This window comes from Haliotis cracherodii, unplaced genomic scaffold (genome assembly GCF_022045235.1).
Source record: "Haliotis cracherodii isolate W230 unplaced genomic scaffold, xgHalCrac1.p SCAF_20, whole genome shotgun sequence".
Classification (NCBI taxonomy): Eukaryota; Metazoa; Mollusca; class Gastropoda; order Lepetellida; family Haliotidae; genus Haliotis; species Haliotis cracherodii.
The window spans coordinates 3,225,084-3,247,860 of NW_027266276.1; the positions used below are offsets into that span (position 1 = coordinate 3,225,084).

Sequence of the window (22,777 nt, forward strand, 5' to 3'; positions counted from 1 at the left end):
TTTAGTATGAAACGCCGTATTCTACAGCACACTGTGTACACAACAAGCCTAAAAACATATATCTGTGAATCATAAAAAAACTTTTAATGTTCGTGCACAAACAAAAACTGGGAAATGACACTAAACGATGGCATGAGGTACATCGCGCTCGCTACTTAGCGTAATGGACAGATCGGACGCTAACTGACACTTTCTGATACCTCGCTAATCCAAACTTCAATACAAGGGAAGTTACACATCCGGAATATGACAGCGAGGTCAAAATCTTTAAAAGGTGATACACGGTTTTTCCCTTCACGGAAATCCGAATATCCGGAAAGTCTTTTTGACATCTGCGTTAAGCTGGCATCAGTTGAAATGTGACGTACCGGGGCGGATCACACACATACTAGGTCACAGTTACTTAAACTCACTTATTTAGGGAGCAAGCCTTCTGTTATGTGGCAAGGACTTCTGTTTATATGACCTCTTTTTTTCAATAGTATGGCAAATTGGAATTAATCAATTTGTTATGTTTGTTAGAAAATTTTCTTTTCCCCAATAGAAAGAAACATATATGTCTACATTGCTACATCTATAATATCCCCGTCATCGCTCGTGCGATGTTCGAGTACATTGAAACCCCGTTAACCCAGGCAGTGTCTTTCTAAGTTACATTGCCCGAATGTACAAATGTCTATATTAATTAAATCTGGGTTCGTTGCTGTGAGGATTTAATGATATAATGACATTCCTACAGTAAACGTCATCGGTGTCCAGACCAACTGATTGTCCGGATAGGCGGGTGTTAAGTCTAACGGGATTTGAATTTTCCTCTATGTGTAATTAACAGAACCAAACTGACTTACAAACTGCTGCGTTGCTGGGAAACCCTTCTTACTATATACGTCTATTCTACATATGAACATGGTGTTAATTGCCTCTATTTTAACACTGTCCGTGACGCCAGAACCTAACCCTTGCACGGTATACTAGGAACATGGACATGCCTGTCCTCCAAATGTTTCCATTCCACTGAGTTCTTCAGACACAGGTGCTTCGTGGGAGTTGATATATCTTTAATGATATCTTGACATTAATCAGTGTTGCCCTACACGCAACCATTGAAACCTGTTGCAATTGGAGTCACGTGGTTGTACGTCATCAGTGGGAGCCCCTGGCGGTGACTGGCTGAGACTATAAAGGCTGGGGAAAGCCTCAAGTTACACGGGGACTCGGAGATCGCACGATCCGTAGCCGGAACTTTCTGCAGGACGGGAACGAAAAGTGAAATTTCTGGTAAGTAATCTTTTATCAATTTATTATTACAGCTAAATATGTTTTTACACATTTATGTACAGTATTTACATCAATAGAAGAATGAATTAGTTCATTAGTAGCAATAGTGTCTCAAACACAATAACGTGTACACCAACATATCGATTTCTTTGTATATTTTTATTTGCATGTTATTAAGCCCTATCATAGTGTAAATTATCTTCTCTTGTAATTGTACCTATTTTCGGCACGTCCGTTTTGTTTTGTTTTATTTTGTGGCGGAAAACATTTTGAAAATATATTTCGTAAACACGACAAAGACCTCTTTTATGGACAATGTAGGACTGACATATAAACTGGTTGATTGAGACAATATTACACCTAAACAACGCTAATGTCATGCAGTGTTAGATGAATGCGATCTGATATTAATCCAAGCCATGGTATTGCCTTGTCGTGTGAACGGGTACAAACTATTTAATCCAATATATGAATGTGTAACGGCTGGATCCTACTTCAGTAAATTCCTTCCCTTCAGCAAATAAGCTTCTCTTAAATATCTACATATCTTATTAATGTTTAATTTTTGGTTGTGTGTTGTTTATTACTTTGGACCATAAAATTTATATTGGCTATAGATTTACAAAGAATAATGCATACAGAATGACATAGAAGTATGAAATCGATATCCGTTATTTTGTTCGGTCTGAGCAACAGGACCTGTGAAGATCCGGGTTAGAATAGGTCTTCTGCAAACCATGCTTGCCGTAAAAGGCGACTATGCTTGTCGTAAGAGGCGATTAACGGGATCGAGTGGTCAGGCTCGCTGACTAAGTTGATGCATGTCATCGTATCCCAATTGCGTGGATCAATGCTCGTGATGTCAATCACTGGATTGTCTGGTCAGATTCCATAATTTACAGACCGCCATCGAATAGCTGGAATATTGCTGAGTGCGGCGGTAAACAACAAACAAACAAACAAAATGAGTAATGTGTAATGAGAAGGGGTGTCAACAGAAAGAAAGGCGATTCAACGTACACTTATATTCGGTATGAAGCATTACTGCCTATCAACAGCCGCAGAGGTTCATGGTTCCAGGGGTAGGGGAGCAGGTCCGTGTCCCAGGCGCTCGTCATACAGAAAACCCGGATTCGATACGTCATTCGTGGGGTCACCTGCCGTGATATTGCTCAAATATTGCTAAATGCAGCGTAAGACCAAACTCACTCACTCACTCACTCATTTCATTTCCGCATCCCTGTAACACGGAAAGGAGCACAAGGAATGAAACAACGCCAACTTATTCCGCGTCAGCTCGCAGACCCAAGCAAGTCCGACAGAAATTTTGTGATTATGATTTCCATCTGAACATTAAACTCCAGCTGACGTCCCACGTCACAAAAGCAGCGTAGATTTTTAAAAAAATACCCCAAACAGTTAATACTTGATATTAGCCATAAAAGGTGAGGTGAAATGGGGTTTAACGTCGCGTCCAAGATTATTGCACTTATATAGCGACGTGCATGTACGTGTGTGTGTGTGTGTGTGTGTGTGTGTGTGTGTGTGTGTGTGTGTGGCTGCTTGTACTAGACCGAACTGATGCCGATTTATAGTGCTAGCCCACTGAGATACCATGCCACAGTTTAACATGAATACCCCACTCAGACACAGTATACCGACTCCAAGCCGACCAGTCCTTGTTTTAGCCCCTTAATGCCGAGCACCAGACAGAGTAACAACAAGTACCATCTTTTAACGTCTTTTGGTATGACGCGGCCGGGGATCGGACTCCGGACCTTCCGCTCTCCGGGTGGACGCTCGACCACTGGACCACGGAGGCGGTCTATTAGCCATAAAAACAGAAAGATCGAGTTAATAACTTTGCTATACTTGCACATATACACTTTAGCGATTCTCGATACTGATTGGTCACTTCAACAAAACGGTATGACGTCATCCACTGTTCATGACGTCACAAGTTGTTCACGTAACGCCATTGGCTATCTTCTGTAAAATGTATCTGTAGGGTTGAATGTTGTATCTTAATATAAATATGAGTAATGTGAAGATTAGGCTTCGATGGTCTTGGAATTAGGATTTCTTGTCCCTGGTGAATAAATGCCGCGACTCGCTACAGGCTCAGGGCTAACACGTTCAGTTGTAACGCGTTGCTTTTTCTCAAAATCATGGACATTTGACAGAATGCCATACAAGGTCCAATTTAACCATTACCGTTAAAATGTGACACCATTCTGCCAGTGTTTCTACCGTTAATACGATCTGCCTTCAAATAGAATACCGTTACTATTGCCATTACCATATAAATGACTCATTAACAATTATTAACAAATAACCTTTTTAAGCTAAGTGTAAAACATCTTTCTCTGACAGTCGCACGGATTTTGGTCTTCCACGGGACCCCTAATTTATATCTTTCTGCTTTGGGATTTTTGTTAGGGTATTGTTTTGGTCAGAGCTTCAAAACGCTTTTTCTGTGAACGCGTCCACAATACACTATTTTCAGGACATTCGATGGTGGGTTAAGCGAACAAATGATTTGGCTAAAACATGTGGACAGATTACTTTTTCAAGTTTGTTTTGGGGAGGAAAATTCAAATTAATCCAAAGCATCAACAGGTTCGGGCCTTCACTGGTCGGTCCCCTGACCTTGCCCTTGCACCTCAGCACGTGTAACGTACCGTGACACGGATATTCACGTAAGTTACAGATTGTCCAGGTATCTTTTCAATTTATGGAAACACGCGTATTAATTGGCATTCCTTGCAATAACACCCCTAATCTGAAAAGAACACAAACTTGATTTAAGGGGAAATGACATATAGCAAGAAAAGTTAAACGCCGAAATTAATGGAATTATATCGAAAAAAAATAAATTGCCCTCAAAACATTTTGAAAAATATAATTATTCTTCACAATGTTGAAAAAAATAAAGAAATTGCCTGCCATCGGTTAGGCAGAATACGCTCACCTGTTCGCGAACACCTGGTATCGTCACTATTTAAAAGTGATTCTTAAACACATGCTTATGACACAGTCGGAATCGTAAAATGTACTCTTAGATTGCTTATGGTCATGTGTCGCCTTTATTGATACGTCAACATATATATATACACGCACACACACGCACACACACGCACACACACGCACTCACGCATGCACGCACGCACGCACGCACGCACGCACGCACACATTGAAGTTTTGTGCTACTTTGATACTTCATAATTATATATAACGGCGTTGTTATCAACAGTTCTACTGAACTGTAAGGAGTTAGAAATGGCCGATAAGAAATGTCTACATGGTTAACCAAATGTGCAACGTGGTATGACTTGATACCTAACACGGCAAGTTCCAATACCACGACGCTAACTTACTGGACCACCGGAGATTGCACATAAAGTATTCACTGCTCTCCATTGAAGAAACGATATTTCTTAACCAGCCAATACAATCAAAATACAGTTGGGTTCTTAAAACCGAGACAACGCGAGGAAGGAAAAACATTTTACACGACAATAAATATCACATCAATAAATTTGAAATTGTTTTGTTGCCAAAGATGACTCCGCTCCAGACTTGCTATTCAAATCCCCGAATGCCTATAATAGTGATTAAAGATACAAAGGCAAATCGCAACGTGTCGAACGCTGTACGCTACCGGTAGGGCGGGACATGTTTACCATTTTCGCGAACAGCTGGTTTCATCACTAATTTTCAGCGAACCATTCATATAATTTCCACTGCCATTTTGTCTGTTCCGCCGGATGATAGGGACTGGTTAGTCTCTGACAATGACGTTTCATGTCACATGAAACTACAAATATGCACATTTTTCCGAGTTCGTGATTATATTGTAATACTGACTTTACCGTTACATGATTTCTACTCCTGTTGTTTGTTAACCGTTCGAGTGTTTGTTTGTTTAACACAACGGCGTTCTGTAAATACTCGAATCGCGACCGGACAATCCAGTGATTGACATCATGAGCATCGATCCACGCAATTGGGATACGATGACATGCAACAAGTCAGTGAGCCTGGCCACCCGATGGTGTTAGTCGCCTCTTACGACAAGCATTGCTGCTGGGAACAAAATCTAACCTGGATCCTTTTCACGGGGTAGTTACCATGGTAGTGAGTGAGATGGGTTAATGCCACTGTGAACAGTATTGCAGTTTTATCACGGGTATCAACTGTGATGAAGTAGACGGTAACGACTTTCGCACCACCGTGAGCTGAAACTTGTAGAAACTTTCAATGAACCACGTTTTATTAGTAAGCCTTACGATATATACTACAAAAAACAAGATAGACCTCAGAATGGTAATATATTTTTTATTTAGCCTGGACTTTGGGATTGCATGTAGTCGTATGTTTTACGCAATAAAGTGGTGATAGTATTATTCACTATGTGAGCGAGTGAGTGAGTGAGTTAAGTTTTACGCCATCAGAGTGTCAGCCCAATGTGGCAGGTAACCCCGGAAGTTGTAGACATTTACCACTTGGGCAAACTCGAGCATGATACGGAATGAGAGAGTGAGTGAGTATGGTTTTACGCCGCTTTTAGCAATATTCCAGCAATATCACGGCACGGGACACCAGAAATGGGCTTCACACATTGTACCCATGTCGGGAATCGAACCCGGGTCTTCGGCCTGACGAGCGAACGCTTTAACCACTAGGCTACCCGACCACCCCCACTTTGAACAGAAGCAATGTTAAGCAATCTTCCTCACAAACTATAAAACATTCATCGCCTGCCTCTTTTGTTTTTATCTTTTACAAAATCTCAGTAGTTATTCTTCACAATGTTGAAAAAAATAAAGAAATTGCCTGCCATCGGTTAGGCAGAATACGCTCACCTGTTCGCGAACACCTGGTATCGTCACTATTTAAAAGTGATTCTTAAACACATGCTTATGACACAGTCGGAATCGTAAAATGTACTCTTAGATTGCTTATGGTCATGTGTCGCCTTTATTGATACGTCAACATATATATATATACACGCACACACACGCACTCACGCACGCACGCACGCACACATTGAAGTTTTGTGCTACTTTGATACTTCATAATTATATATAACGGCGTTGTTATCAACAGTTCTACTGAACTGTAAGGAGTTAGAAATGGCCGATAAGAAATGTCTACATGGTTAACCAAATGTGCAACGTGGTATGACTTGATACCTAACACGGCAAGTTCCAATACCACGACGCTAACTTACTGGACCACCGGAGATTGCACATAAAGTATTCACTGCTCTCCATTGAAGAAACGATATTTCTTAACCAGCCAATACAATCAAAATACAGTTGGGTTCTTAAAACCGAGACAACGCTAGGAAGGAAAAACATTTTGCACGACAATAAATATCACATCAATAAATTTGAAATTGTTTTGTTGCCAAAGATGACACCGCTCCAGACTTGCTATTCAAATCCCCGAATGCCTATAATAGTGATTAAAGATACAAAGGCAAATCGCAACGTGTCGAACGCTGTACGCTACCAGTAGGGCGGGACATGTTTACCATTTTCGCGAACAGCTGGTTTCATCACTAATTTTCAGCGAACCATTCATATAATTTCCACTGCCATTTTGTCTGTTCCGCCGGATGATAGGGACTGGTTAGTCTCTGACAATGATGTTTCATGTCACATGAAACTACAAATATGCACATTTTTCCGAGTTCGTGATTATATTGTAATACTGACTTTACCGTTACATGATTTCTACTCCTGTTGTTTGTTAACCGTTCGAGTGTTTGTTTGTTTAACACAACGGCGTTCTGTAAATACTCGAATCGCGACCGGACAATCCAGTGATTGACATCATGAGCATCGATCCACGCAATTGGGATACGATGACATGCAACAAGTCAGTGAGCCTGGCCACCCGATGGTGTTAGTCGCCTCTTACGACAAGCATTGCTGCTGGGAACAAAATCTAACCTGGATCCTTTTCACGGGGTAGTTACCATGGTAGTGAGTGAGATGGGTTAATGCCACTGTGAACAGTATTGCAGTTTTATCACGGGTATCAACTGTGATGAAGTAGACGGTAACGACTTTCGCACCACCGTGAGCTGAAACTTGTAGAAACTTTCAATGAACCACGTTTTATTAGTAAGCCTTACGATATATACTACAAAAAACAAGATAGACCTCAGAATGGTAATATATTTTTTATTTAGCCTGGACTTTGGGATTGCATGTAGTCGTATGTTTTACGCAATAAAGTGGTGATAGTATTATTCACTATGTGAGCGAGTGAGTGAGTGAGTTAAGTTTTACGCCATCAGAGTGTCAGCCCAATGTGGCAGGTAACCCCGGAAGTTGTAGACATTTACCACTTGGGCAAACTCGAGCATGATACGGAATGAGAGAGTGAGTGAGTATGGTTTTACGCCGCTTTTAGCAATATTCCAGCAATATCACGGCACGGGACACCAGAAATGGGCTTCACACATTGTACCCATGTCGGGAATCGAACCCGGGTCTTCGGCCTGACGAGCGAACGCTTTAACCACTAGGCTACCCGACCACCCCCACTTTGAACAGAAGCAATGTTAAGCAATCTTCCTCACAAACTATAAAACATTCATCGCCTGCCTCTTTTGTTTTTATCTTTTACAAAATCTCAGTAGTTATTCTTCACAATGTTGAAAAAAATAAAGAAATTGCCTGCCATCGGTTAGGCAGAATACGCTCACCTGTTCGCGAACACCTGGTATCGTCACTATTTAAAAGTGATTCTTAAACACATGCTTATGACACAGTCGGAATCGTAAAATGTACTCTTAGATTGCTTATGGTCATGTGTCGCCTTTATTGATACGTCAACATATATATATATACACGCACACACACGCACTCACGCACGCACGCACGCACACATTGAAGTTTTGTGCTACTTTGATACTTCATAATTATATATAACGGCGTTGTTATCAACAGTTCTACTGAACTGTAAGGAGTTAGAAATGGCCGATAAGAAATGTCTACATGGTTAACCAAATGTGCAACGTGGTATGACTTGATACCTAACACGGCAAGTTCCAATACCACGACGCTAACTTACTGGACCACCGGAGATTGCACATAAAGTATTCACTGCTCTCCATTGAAGAAACGATATTTCTTAACCAGCCAATACAATCAAAATACAGTTGGGTTCTTAAAACCGAGACAACGCTAGGAAGGAAAAACATTTTGCACGACAATAAATATCACATCAATAAATTTGAAATTGTTTTGTTGCCAAAGATGACACCGCTCCAGACTTGCTATTCAAATCCCCGAATGCCTATAATAGTGATTAAAGATACAAAGGCAAATCGCAACGTGTCGAACGCTGTACGCTACCAGTAGGGCGGGACATGTTTACCATTTTCGCGAACAGCTGGTTTCATCACTAATTTTCAGCGAACCATTCATATAATTTCCACTGCCATTTTGTCTGTTCCGCCGGATGATAGGGACTGGTTAGTCTCTGACAATGATGTTTCATGTCACATGAAACTACAAATATGCACATTTTTCCGAGTTCGTGATTATATTGTAATACTGACTTTACCGTTACCTGGTTTCTACTCCTGTTGTTTGTTAACCGTTCGAGTGTTTGTTTGTTTAACACAACGGCGTTCTGTAAATACTCGAATCGCGACCGGACAATCCAGTGATTGACATCATGAGCATCGATCCACGCAATTGGGATACGATGACATGCAACAAGTCAGTGAGTCTGGCCACCCGATAATGTTAGTCGCCTCTTACGACAAGCATTGCTGCTAGGCACAAAATCTAACCTGGATCCTTTTCACGGGGTAGTTACCATGGTAGTGAGTGAGATGGGTTAATGCCACTGTGAACAGTATTGCAGTTATATCACGGGTATCAACTGTGATGAAGTAGACGGTAACGACTTTCGCACCACCGTGAGCTGAAACTTGTAGACACGTTTCAATGAACCACGTTTTATTAGTAAGTCTTACGATATATACTACAAAAAATAAGATAGACCTCAGAATGTTTATATATTTTTTATTTAGCCTGGACTTTGGGATTGCATGTAGTCGTATGTTTTACGCAATAAAGTGGTGATAGTATTATTCGCTGTGTGAGCGAGCGAGTGAGTGAGTTAAGTTTTACGCCATTAGAGTGTCAGCCCAATGTGGCAGGTAACCCCGGAAGTTGTAGACATTTACCACTTGGGCAAACTCGAGCATGATACGGAGTGAGAGAGTGAGTGAGTATGGTTTTAAGCCGCTTTTTAGCAATATTCCAGCAATATCACGGCGGAAATGGGCTTCACACATTGTACCCATGTCGGGAATCGAACCCGGGTCTTCGGCGTGACGAGAGAACGCTTTAACAACTGGGCTACCCGACCAACCGAACATGGTACTGACAGACCAAGGATCATAAGCGAGGTGAACCTGGGAGTAGAACCCATTACGAGCGGATCCTTCCATGAAAAACACCACTAGGCTACATGGGACCTCCCTTATATACTGGGAGCACGGCCCTCTGTAGCGTAGCCCAACCGTCACACGGTTTAATACAAATCAGGTCGTGGGTGAGTAAGTTGGGACCGACGTCACTTTGAACAGTGAGTGAGTGTTGTTTTACGCCGCTTCTAGCAATATTCCAGCAATATCACGGCGGGGGACACCAGAAATGGGCTTCACACATTGTACCTATGTCGGGAATCGAACCAGGGTCTTCGGTCTGACGAGCGAACGCTTTAACCACTAGGCTACCCGACCGCCATCACTTTGAACAGAAGCAATTTTAAGCAATCTTCCACACAAACTATAAAACATTCATCGCCTGCCTCTTTTGTTTTTATCTTTTACAAAATCTCAGTTGTTGGGTTTATCAAAAAATATAACTCTTCATATTTCATTTAGCAAATAAAATGTCAAAGCAGTAGTTTGTCTTATTTATATCAGAATTTGAAATTGGAGGTATCTGTGTCATCTAACTTACGGTTTAAGGTAAAAGGGCATGGTCATTAACATGCTGCTTGTTCAACACTGACAGTTTGTATAGTCATGTTTCAAAGGTTTATAGGATTGAAATGCATCTCAGAAGACATTCAATATTTACACCACTGAACGGTTGACATTTATTGATATCTGATAGGTTTCAAGATACTTGAGTGTCATTAAGATGCATTTGTTCGTTATTTAACGCCGCACTCACTACGTGACGGCGTTCTGTAAATAATCGAATCTGGACCAGATAATTCAGTGATTGACATAATAAACTCCATGAACGCAATTGGGATACGATGACTCGCATCAACCAATTCAGCGTGATTGCCCACTCGATACCGTTAGTGGCTTCTTACGACAAACACGGGTTGCTGAAGACCAATTCTAACCCGGGTCTTCACGGGCGTGATGTGGCATCAAGCAGTTGGCTATGTAACTGATGACAGGATAATACTTATGATTGTGATATAGAAGATCATCCATACTATCTGGGCATTAATTCAAAAGTTTCAAATCTTCTTGGCGGTTCAAATCCATTGTTCTCCCCGATGATGATCCGGAGTTCGTCAGCACGTGTCTCCTTCTCGTGGCTTCGACAAACTGATGGACGTCTATCCGTCCCCCTCCCCCTAACACTCCATCAGCTGACACGCCGTGATGTATCATGAATGGACTCCCTCACTAACCCTTGCCAATCGCGTTAACCGCGTCCCATTGTCAGCCACGCTGACGCGGGGGAGACAGCGTGATTAGAAAGTGTAATATCAATATGAAGATGATTGTAGGTTTACCTAAATAGAACGGCTGGGGGATTATTACGCAGCATGTTTGCTCATATATAATAAACTCCCCCAACGTATGTTTGTCAAACTGTGGATCGCCTTTTCAGTGGGATAGTCCTCGCTTTCTTGTCGTAATGAAATACTAATGAACACGGTCGCCTTCATGGGTAGAGGTTACCCGACGTGGCTCTTCGAGTCACAGAATCAGACGTTGCCAAGGAAGCTTTTTTCCGATGCAAACTGTGTAATCAAAAACAATTCTTTTATCTTTTTTCATATTGTGTTGGCGCGTTACAATAACTTATTAATGTAGCTGGCGGATGTTGAGTCTGTGTACTTTTGAAATATCATCATCATCGTCGACATTGTCGACGTCGTCGTCGTCGACGTCGTCATCATCATCATCCCACAATCTCTGTATGATATGACTCTATTCTTTACCATAGTAAAGGAACAAGAAACGAGGGAATATGCACTCGAGTGAGTGAGTGAGTGAATGAGTGAGCGAGTGAGTTGAACAGTATTCCAGTTATATCACGGCGTGTCCGCTTCATGTGGCAGAAACGCCCGCACTGGTGCAGGAATTCGATGTTAACCACTTTAGTAAAACTAACGAGCACGGATAGCGTGCTGAAACACCAACAGGCATAATTATGGCCAACCTGGGACTCGAACCCATAATATTGTTCCCTGAAAGTCTAGGGGACGCAGCTCTGCATCTGTGACTGGGCCACCTGTGTCCAAGGACAATAAGTTCTTTCATGTAATGTCTTTCCTGAAATAATGGAAGTTGAAGACATACTTTCATCGACCAAAGTATCTTTAGAGTGAGTGAGTGAGTTTGGTTTTACGCCGCTTTTAGCAATATTCCAGCAATATCACGGCGGGGGACACCAGAAATGGGCTTCACACATTGTACCCATGTCGGGAATCGAACCCGGGTCTTCGGCGTGACGAGCGAACGAAGTATCTGTAGAAATAATGTAAGCTTACAATGCCTGAATGAAACGCCTATGTATCGCATAGTGCTGAAGCCATGCTTGTTTACATAAACATATCACGTCAACACTAGAGACTAATCGATTGTCCCAAGAAACAGATTCCATTGGGCGTAAAGGCAAAGAACCGGTGAAACTCATATGAATGGATCTCCAAAAATTAATATTAACATCGGGAAACATGACTAAATTGTTGGGAACATTAGGCAAAGGTTTTGAGCACGTTTGTATCGCATCTCTGTCCCGAGATGATTAGCAATTCCTGTTGGATGACCTCAATGCATATTTGTCGGATCTTGATATCCAGTTTTATTGGATTGTATTATCACATGGATAACACTATTCAGTATATGGTGATCATTACAATATCGTACTCTTTGACATTACATCGCACGCTTTCAACCTTCAGCAAAATTAAGTTCATATTAAAAACAATCATGAATTCAGCTCCCTACAAACGTTCGAAGAGAGAAATTAGAGGTTAAATGAAAACGCGTTCGTGGTATTACATTTCTGTCAAAATATATAAAAAAAGAAACCAGAAAAAAAGAAGCAATAAATTAAAAAAATATACAATACAATACAATGTTGTCAAATATGGATCTTGAAATTTAAATCGCTTAAAACATTTTTATCCACGTGCCCCATAACCAGGTTTGTCGGAATATTCGCATTGTTACAAAATATCCACACATTTTTTTTCAAATCATAACATTTAGGAATTTACAATAACGTAAAAAAACAAGAGAACTGTCAGCGAGAGGATCAAGTGGTCCAAAACAGGATCAACGCGTCCATGTTTAGCTCTGTGTTTTCTTCTCAATGGCAATCTCCACTGCCTAATGGCATCCAACCTGCAGCCAATCACATGACACGGCGTGGGCGGGATAGGCCATGGGTGAAATCTCGTCAAATCTCGTGGAATGCTGATGACAACTTTACGAATCTAATCAATATTTATTGCTATCTTTTCCCGATCACTTCACAATATGTTCTGGTCGAAAGGTTAGCAATTCCCGAACAATTGCAAGACGGATTGTAGCTATTCTTTCACGACTTGATTCATTGTCATTGTCTTCAGTCGTGTTCGACATTTACACTCAAAGTTTTACATATTTGTCACCGCTCGTGTCTTTCCGTAACCACTCGCCCCTTTCCGTAACCTGCAAGAAGGCTCGCCCCACTATCGATGGATGTCATGCCTGAAAATACGAATAACTCAAGTCGTCCCTTCTTAATGATTCATGTTTTCAAAAATTCAAAGGATTTAAATGACTGTTGAACCCTAATGATTATTATTTCGAGTTCCAAATGTTATATTTTGACCGACTCATTAGGTAAGTATCCATGTGTCGATACGAATGACTCGCACACTAAGCTGACTATTCATTAGCTATGGGGGCGGTGGGGTAGTCTAGTGGTTAAAGTGTTCACTCGTTGCTCCGAAAATCCGGGTTCGGTTCCTTGCATGGGTGAATCCCATAACTGATGTGTGATATTTGCTGGAGGCCGCCTCCGTGGTCTAGTGATAGAGTGAAAGCGGAAGGTACGGGGTTCGATCCACGGCCGCGTCATTCCAAAAGACGTTAAAAGATGGTACTTGTTGTTACCCTGCCTGGCGCTCGGCATTAAGGAACGGAAACTAGGTCTGGTCGGTTCGGAGTCAGTATACTGTGTCTGAGTGGGGTATCCCTGTTAAACTGCGGTATGGTATCTCAGTGAGCTAGCACCATAAACTCGGCGTTAGTCCGGACTGTATAAGCAGACACACACACACACACACACACACGTGCATGCACGTCGCTTTATAAGTGCAACTGTCTTAGACGCGACGTTAAGCTCGATTTCACCTCCCCTCGCCTATTTGCTGGAATTTTGCCAACAGTAGCGTACAACAATAATACTGAAACATATGTCTCTGAAATAAGAGCAACAATCCGCGGTGACCCCTGACCCCTGGTCACAAGAGGCACCACACGCGCTTGAAGCAGTTTTCGATAACGTTCATCTAATGTCACAAGTCGGTTTCACTATTTCATTTCTTTTTCATATTTTTTCCAGGAAATGGTATCGTGCAGTAAGTACATTCTCATCTTGGCATTCCTCCTCCTCGCGTGTGTGTCACGTGACTCCTCAGCGGCCATGATCCGTCCCTACCAGGCACAGTTAGAGGAGAAAGCCCGACAGGTAACAATTTCTTTGATTTGATTGGCAATTTTAGAAGTTGGTAAGTAACAGTAAAGACAAGATAGTTTATAAATGACAACTTCTTTATTCAATTCTGATGCGACGTTTCGGTATAGTTACTCCTGCTTAAAGGGGCGGTCGGGTAGCCTAGTGGTAAAAGCGTTTGCTCGTCACGCCGAAGACCCGGGTTCGATTCCCGACATGGGTACAATGTGTGAAGCCCATTTCTGGTGTCCCCCGCCGTGATATTGCTGGAATATTGCTAAAAGCGGCGTAAAAACATACTCACTCACTCACTCACTCACTCCAACGGTATAAGGATCTATGCCGAAACGTCGAAATAGAACAAAGACGCTGTCAATCCATAGAACATGTCTTTAACATTTCGTTTACATGATACTGAAAGTTACAGACACATAAGGATCGGGTACAGTAGTCCATTGGGACAGGCGTTCGTTCGTCAATACTGTAATTTTTATTTTTGATTTAACCTCACAGCATTTATGTTCGCTATGATGTACTTTGCTTCTATAGAAGCGAGAGCGTGAGTGAGTATGGTGTTGAGTCGCTTTTAGCAATATTTCAAGCAACATCACGACGGTAACACTATTTTGCTTTATTTATATACACACATACACCTCTCGGGTAATGTAATATATATAAACATCCACTGTCAAACACCCTCAAACACCCTCAAAACACACACACACACTCACTTACCCACTCACTCACTCACTCACACGTCCACTAACCCACTCAGTAACCAACTCACTCAACCACCCACTCACTCAACCACCCACCGTCTCACTCAACCACCCACTCACTCAACCACTCAACCACCCACCGTCTCACTCAACCACTCTACCACCCACCGTCTCACTCCCCGGGGTTGTTGCTTTACCAGGAGGTGATTCACCTGGCCGCCCGGATCATCAAGCTGACAATGTACGGAGCCAGGCTGGAGATGGCCAACAAACGCAATGGCGGAACACTCGACTCTCTCTTCAACCTACCCGACCTCTCAGACAACGGACGCTAGCTCGTGAGTGACAGTAGTTAGTATATGTGAGTTATAGTAGTAATTTGTTTGAATTACCTAGCAGCTAGTGAGTAGTAATAGCGGCAGTAGTAGTAGTAGTAGTAGTAGTAGTAGTAGTAGTAGTAGTAGTAGTAGCAGTAGAAGTAGTAGTAGTAGTGGTGGTGGTAGTAGTAGGAACAGTAGTAGTAGCAGCAGTTGAAGTAGTAGCAGTAGTAGTAGTAGTAGCATCAGCAGCAGTAGAAGTAGTAGTGGTGGTGGTAGTCGTAGGAACAGTAGTAGTAGTAGCAGTGGTAGTAGTTGTGGTAGTAGTAGCACCAGCTGCAGTAGAAGTAGTAGTAGTGGTGGTAGTAGTAGTAGTAGTAGTAGTAGTAGTAGTAGTAGCAGCAGTTGAAGTAGTAGCAGTAGTAGTAGTAGTAGCATCAGCAGCAGTAGAAGTAGTAGTGGTGGTGGTAGTAGTAGGAACAGTAGTAGTAGTAGCAGTGGTAGTAGTTGTGATAGTAGTAGCAGCAGCAGCAGTAGAAGTAGTAGTAGTGGTGGTAGTAGTAGTAGTAGTAGTAGTAGCAGCAGCAGCAGCAGCAGCAGCAGGAAGAGGAGGAGGAGGAGTAGCAGGAGTAGAAATTAATAGCTAGAAATGGTTACAAAGGTTACTTGATATACGTTTTAATCTAAAGTTTGTCAATAAAAGGACAACGATATTGAACTTCTTTTGTAAAACGAATATTAATTTATGTTTGTCTCTATTTAATAATTGTTATTATGATCTAAGTGAGTTGAATGTGATTGACTGTATATTGAAAATACCAAACTGCATTTTTAAAATGACAAACAGTGTGTCGCCGAATCACTATTATGCTTCTGTCACATCCTGTTGGAGATGTTGTGTCATATTGTGTTATGTTGTGTCATATTGTGCTGGCAATCAGTGATGACGATAAGAAGATTCCATTCTTCGTTTAAGCGGGTATAACCGTGGAGACCTGTGTTCACACTGCAAATCCGCGTCGCTGCTTTACGTAAATTATACTTTTATAAACAGAAAACATATTGAACTCAATTATTATAAATACATGTCAACAATAATAACTTCATAGCTTATTTCATCATTTACACACAAACTGAACACAAAAATACGAAATCGATGTCGTTAAGTCCGCTAAGGGGCGTGGCATGGTTTTAAATTTATGAAAACGTAAACCAAAACATAATGACTTATGTGAGCCAATCAAACGCCTTAGAGTTTCTAAGAATTTATTTATCATCAAAACATTCCCCAAAACAGATTGTGGTGTTTGAAATAATTTAATTTATGCATTGTACGTTTACACAACCGCCGTGATATTGCTGGAATATTGCTAAAAGCGGCGTAAAACCATACTCACTCACTCACTGTTACACAAATACTCAACACTAATGGCTTCGTGCATCCACGGTCAAGAAAACATCCCAGCATATCAAGGGATCCTTATTCAGCTGCAGATGATCCCAAGCTCATACTTGAGATAGATACACGTTGGCAGCCATGCTTTTCAAGTACTCTCAGTCCTGTCGGAAATGTTCCTCATTTACCGAAGCACAATTGACCAGATGTCACCATTGACTAATGAACATGTGTGTCTTTCAGATGAACCGAACATATCCACAGAAAAAGAAACTGACTTTGTTATTTCCGACAAATGGCTCTTGTGACCTCTTGAGCGCCTACTTCCCGTCTTTGACGTCACTTCCGGTTGAGACTGACATGTGCAGCTGAGATGGCGAGTGTTGACGTATCGGTGAAGACCACTCGACTGATGCCTGACCCCGAGGAATTCTGTTGTGTAAATAGCACCACTGACCACGTGACCATGTGAAATAAACGTCACGTGACATATCATGGCATCACGTGACATTACTTGACATTACTTCAGACCTTTTATTTTTTCATGACTGGACCAAGTAATTATTAATTTCTTGAGAATAAACTGATAAAAGACCACTATCTCATCTGTAGTCATGTTCGTTACTGATTTCTTGAACTTTGTTCACGTGTGTGCGCTATATGTCTGCCATTCGGCTCCACTCGGCTCATTTCGGCCGTGTGAAGGTTAACAGTCACATTATCATCTCATCCTACCAGGTACCCATTCGCTGCTGGGTTAATAGAGGCATTTATCTAGCGCAAGGTCAGAGCCTTAAAAACTCTCAGGAGTTCACCCATACACCTACTCTCCGCAACCATCGTCACCTAATTGGCTAAATGTTGGACCTGTACGCTGCACACAGGACCACGTATCACAGCCCAGCGTCACGAGCAAACCGGGGGCACGGATGGCCCAGTCGTCTAAGGCGCCGCAATTCGCTGTGCAGAGTTGCGTCCCTTGGACACGCCAGAAACCTATGATTGTGGGTTCGAATCCCGGTTCGCCCGATTATGTTTCTAGGTTTGTCAGCACCATACTCGTGGGTTTCACCGAAGTGGTAAACGTCGAAGACCTGCATCACCCGGGGCTTTCCTTCCACATTAAGCTGACACGCCGTGATATAACTGGAATACTGTTAAAAGCGGCGTTAAACCAAACTCACTCACTCACTCACGAAATAACCGTTTTGATGGACATTCATTAAACTGGTGTTGCTACAAGTAGCAGATATAAAGGCCACACCTTAATTATCAAAGTGTCGTGGTTTGAGTAGGTCCCATCAGTCTACTGCTTGTCGTTGGAGACGAATACAATCGACTGGGCGATCAGGTTCGGTTACGTGGTTGACAACGTACTGTAAAAGCTAAAAAAATATCAGATTGTGTACCCGACACAATACCTCTAAACGCAGAGAGGCATTGGAGTGAAAGAACTGATTTTAATTATTTTTCGTGTCATCGTACGTTGCTTGTGACGTTGCTCAGGACATCTACGACTGGTTTGTCTCGCCAAGATTTAAATTTCACCGCCTTATCAATTGAATATTGCTGAGTTAAACAACATTCAATCACATACTCACGTGTACCCTTGCAAATATATTCTCTCACACACCGGAACCGGAGTAGACCCGGAACCCCCTCAGTCAATGTTTGCCTACGCCTTCCTACACGGGCGTAGTAATACACACACATCAGGCCGGGTTGTGTGTTTTGGGCACGTGTTTAAGTCGTCTTGTTGCGCACACTCTGCCGACACGTGAAGCCAGGGACAATCAGCAGAACATGTGGCCTGCTTATAGGACGGTTTACAAGGGTCTATTTTTTGCCATGACTGAGTATGGTTTTACGCTGCTTTTAGCAATATTCCAGCAATATCACACCAGAAATGGGCTTCACACATTTTACCCATGTCGGGAATAGAACCCGAGTCTTCGGCGTGACGAGCGAACGCTTTAACCACTAGGCTACCCGACCGCCCCGTCTATCTTGTGAAGGTTACCTTATGCTAAACACGTTCATTGATCCCTATCCACAGGGCTTATTGATTCCAACATGGGTCCAATATGTGAACCCACTTCTGGTGTCCCCCGCCGTGATATTGCTGGAATATTGGTAAAAAACGGTGTAAAATCATACTCACTGATACAGCGCTGACATCCGTATATTTACCTTCTTGTGATTCTAAAAGCTATAATCGAATTTCTTTTATGAGTCATAACGATTTAAGGAAGAAACATTCCTCGACACACATCGGTAGGCACACACGAATGGTTCTCATCGATTTGATGCACGCAAGTACGTTATCATTATCGGGAATCGAACCCGGGTCATCGGCGTCACGAGCGAACACTTTAACCACTAGGCTACCCGAACCCCGGTATTACAAGAAGCTACACGCAATCACATGCATGCAAGGGCCATGAACGCGACGTTAAACAACATTTCACCACAACTCAGCTCAACTCAACTCAACTCAACTCAACTCACCCCACCGTGCCGCACCACAAAGTACATGTTATGAAGTCATCAACGGCGACAATGATGAGTTGCGAGTTACGTCCCTTAGTCGTGCGTTTATCTTAATAACACCCCAATCTACTTACGTTACCAAGAATGTTTTCCTTTGACCAAGAATGAAAACACCGCTGGAGACTCCTGTCCAGATATAAATAGTTATTTGATCCGGTGGAGTAAATTGAAAGTAACTGCACCCTACCTTGCGTTGCGTGCACCAAGTGCATTCCTTGCAGTGTTTCATGTTTGGGTGTTTGGATACAGTATCGAGGACCGCGTTCCTACATCCACATAATGTGCAATTGGGCCTCTATCACGTGACATTGCTGATTGCCAGTCCTTCTGACTGGTTCAAAACGAAGTGGTTAAGGTTATTTTTTAGTAATTAAGGGTTGGGGTGGTTAAAAACAGGGATCGGTAGGGGCAGATCGGATATGAGGCAGTAACGAAATCAAAACATCCGGGTTGAAAAGAGTTCACGAAGTCTGATGGGAACCAAGGCATCCAGTGACCCCACAGTCACGTGTTGGTGTACTGTGCTTGATGTGTAGAACACTCAAACTATTCCCGATCGTTTTCATCAACACACGTCCTAAAAAACACATTTAAAATGCGGAGGGTAGCGTGAATGAGTGTTTGTTTTCGTTTGTTTGTTGTTTAACGCCACACTCAGCAATATTCCAGCTATATGACGTCGGTCTGTAAATAATCGAGTCTAGACCAGACAATCCAGTGATTGACATCATGAGCATCGATCCACGCAATTGGGATGCGATGACATGTATTACTAAGTCAGCGGGCCTGACCACCCGATCCCGTTAGTCGCCTGTGACGACAAGCATAGTCGCCTTTCACGGCAAGAATGGTTTGCTGAAGACCTTTTCTACCCCGGACTGAATGAGTGAGTATTGTTTTAGGTCGCATTAAGCAAAATTCCAGCAAGACACAAAAAATGAACTTCACACATTGTATACGTTGGGAATCGAACCCGGACCTTGACGAGTTAACGTTGTAACCACCCCGTAGGGCTGTGAAGGTGCCTCGTGTAGCAAGGATAAGGTACCACATGTTAACGATTGCTGCAGTTTACTCGTCTGCAATATTGCTGATGCTGCAATATTGCTGATGCTGATGCTGATGCTGGGTCTTTCGCTCCCTCTCCCACCTTCACATATTTTGACTGAGAAAGTAGCGATTATGGTTAGGACGAAATAAAAAAAGTTGGTATAATGTTTTCTCTCCGAACCATTATCGGACCGCCTCCGTGGTCTTGTGGTAGAGCGTCCGCCCGGAGAGCGGAAGGTTCCGGGTTTCGATCCCCGGCCGCGTCATACCAAAAAAATGGTACTTGTTGTTACCCTGTCTGGCGCTCGACATTAAGGGGCTGAAACAAGGACTGGTCGGCTCGGAGTCAGAATTCTGTGTCTGAGTGGGGTGTTCATGTTAAACTGCACTATAAATCGGCATCAGTCCGGACAAGTACAAGCAGCCACACACACATTCACACACGTGCTATTTAAGTGCAATAATCTTGGACGCGACGTTAAACCCCATTTCACCTCACCTCACTGTACCATTATCGGATGTGTATTTTTTTTGTAAGGATGCGGAACTGTTACCATGACGATCAGATAGCATGATATCATGCAGCGCACAATATATCACTGTAACATGGTTTTACGCCGCACTGAGCAACACCAGCAATATCACGGCGGGGGACACAAGAAATGGGTTTCACACACTGTGCACATGTGGGGAATGGAACCCAGAGCGTAACGAGCGGGCGGATGTTGTCAGTGCTCGCCGGTACATCGACTACGTCCCCAGTCATCTGTTGCTGGACATCAAAGGCCCTTCCTCCAGCAACAATCTCCATCCCCACGCTCCAAGCCGCCGTCCTGGTGCGGGAGTATAGCGGAGTGTGGCGTCAAACAACAAACAAGACTACATGCATGTACAAGAGATGTTCTGCAGTTGTTGTGGCATGAGGTGGCCGGCCCCTCGTAGTTCTCTCTGAATGTGTTGGGAATATTCCGACAACGGAACACCAGGATGAGTAAATCAGCACCTACAGCGACAGGAGTGAGTGAGTGAGTGAATATGGTTTTACGCCGCTTTTAGCAATATTCCAGCAATATCACGGCGGGGTCACCAGAAATGAGCTTCACAATGTACCCATGTCGGGAATCGAACCCGGGTTCTTCGGCGTGACGAGCGAACGCTTTAACCACTAGGCTACCCGACCGCCCCTTACAGCGACAGGAAGTGGCTCGCGTGTCCCTAGTGGGCTGCATGGCGAACGTAACGCGGGAGTGATTAAATAAAAGTTGAATTATGATTGCGTTTACTTGCGTTTCAGTCCCTGTGTTAATCAATTTTCATGCAAGTCATTGGATTTATTCAAATTTGAGGAAACGCACGTAAAATAAACGTTTACAGGACGTTTCGGTGGTGAGCGAAATTGTGAAGAGAAATCAATTTTATTTTGTATTACGAGCTGTGCTACCTTACAAGTTGTTAATATGGTATACAGTAAATTACGTTTATAACGAACTGGCTTATAACGAACTGACGGATATAACGAACTGATTTTTTTGTCCCGACTATTTGCTATTGTTATACTGTATATATGCTTATAACGAACTACGGTTATAACAAAATAAAGTTTCAAGAAACACAATCTCCATGTTTCAGTGTCTGCTTCAAGACAAACAATTTCCATGTTTCAGTGTCTGCTTTAAGACACAATTTTCATGTTTCAGTGTCTGCTTTAAGACACAATCTCCATGTTTCAGTGTCTGCTTCAAGACGCACAATTTCCATGTTTAAGTGTCTGCTTCAAGACGCACAATCTCAATGTTTCAGTGTCTGCTTCAAGACGCACAATTTCAATGTTTCAGTGTCTACTTCAAGACACACAATTTCCATGTTTCAGTGTCTGCTTCAAGACGCACACTTTCCATGTTTCAGTGTCTGCTTCAAGACGCACAATTTCCATGTTTCAGTGTCTGCTTTAAGACGCACAATTTCCATGTTTCAGTGTCTGCTTTAAGACACACAATTTCAATGTTTCAGTGTCTGCTTAAAGACACAATTTCTATGTTGCAATTTCTGGTTCAGGACGCACAATTTCAATGTTTCAGTGTCTGCTTTAAGACACACAATTTCCATGTTTCAGTGTCTGCTTTAAGACACACAATTTCAATGTTTCAGTGTCTGCTTCAAGACGCACAATTTCCATGTTTCAGTGTCTGCTTTAAGACGCACAATTTCCATGTTTCAGTGTCTGCTTCAAGACACACAATTTCAATGCTCAGTGTCTGCTTCAAGGCGCACAATTTCAATGCTCAGTGTCTGCTTCAAGACGCACAATTTCTGTGTTGCAATTTCTGGTTCAGGACACACTGGGTACACAGTGTGTAGCCCAGTCCTGGTGTCCCCCCACCCGTGATATTGCTGGAATGTTGCTAAAAGCGGCGTAAAACCATATTCACTCACTCACTCAAAACAGACAATTTCCATTCTGTGAGGAGACAAACAAAACATATTTTTAGAACAACCAGTTTATGATAA

At 42.5% G+C, this 22,777-nt stretch overlaps 1 protein-coding gene across 1 annotated transcript; it reads left to right on the forward strand.

The window, feature by feature from the left end:
- Positions 1 to 1,190: 1,190 nt before the first annotated feature.
- Positions 1,191 to 17,261, forward strand: LOC139470182 (cerebrin prohormone-like). The gene is made up of 4 exons (XM_071252491.1): positions 1,191 to 1,278; positions 14,127 to 14,252; positions 15,157 to 15,294; positions 16,913 to 17,261. The coding sequence occupies exons 2-3, from the start codon at positions 14,130 to 14,132 to the stop codon at positions 15,289 to 15,291; spliced, it is 258 nt and encodes an 85-aa protein (XP_071108592.1). The 5' UTR covers positions 1,191 to 1,278; positions 14,127 to 14,129; the 3' UTR covers positions 15,292 to 15,294; positions 16,913 to 17,261.
- Positions 17,262 to 22,777: the final 5,516 nt, after the last annotated feature.

Excerpts from the sequence above, each read along its gene's own strand:
- LOC139470182 (XM_071252491.1), top strand. The coding sequence starts at position 14,130 with ATGGTATCGTGCAGTAAGTACATTCTCATCTTGGCATTCCTCCTCCTC. Across the intron at positions 14,253-15,156 it reads TAGAGGAGAAAGCCCGACAG|GAGGTGATTCACCTGGCCGC; the intron begins GTAACAATTTCT and ends TTGCTTTACCAG.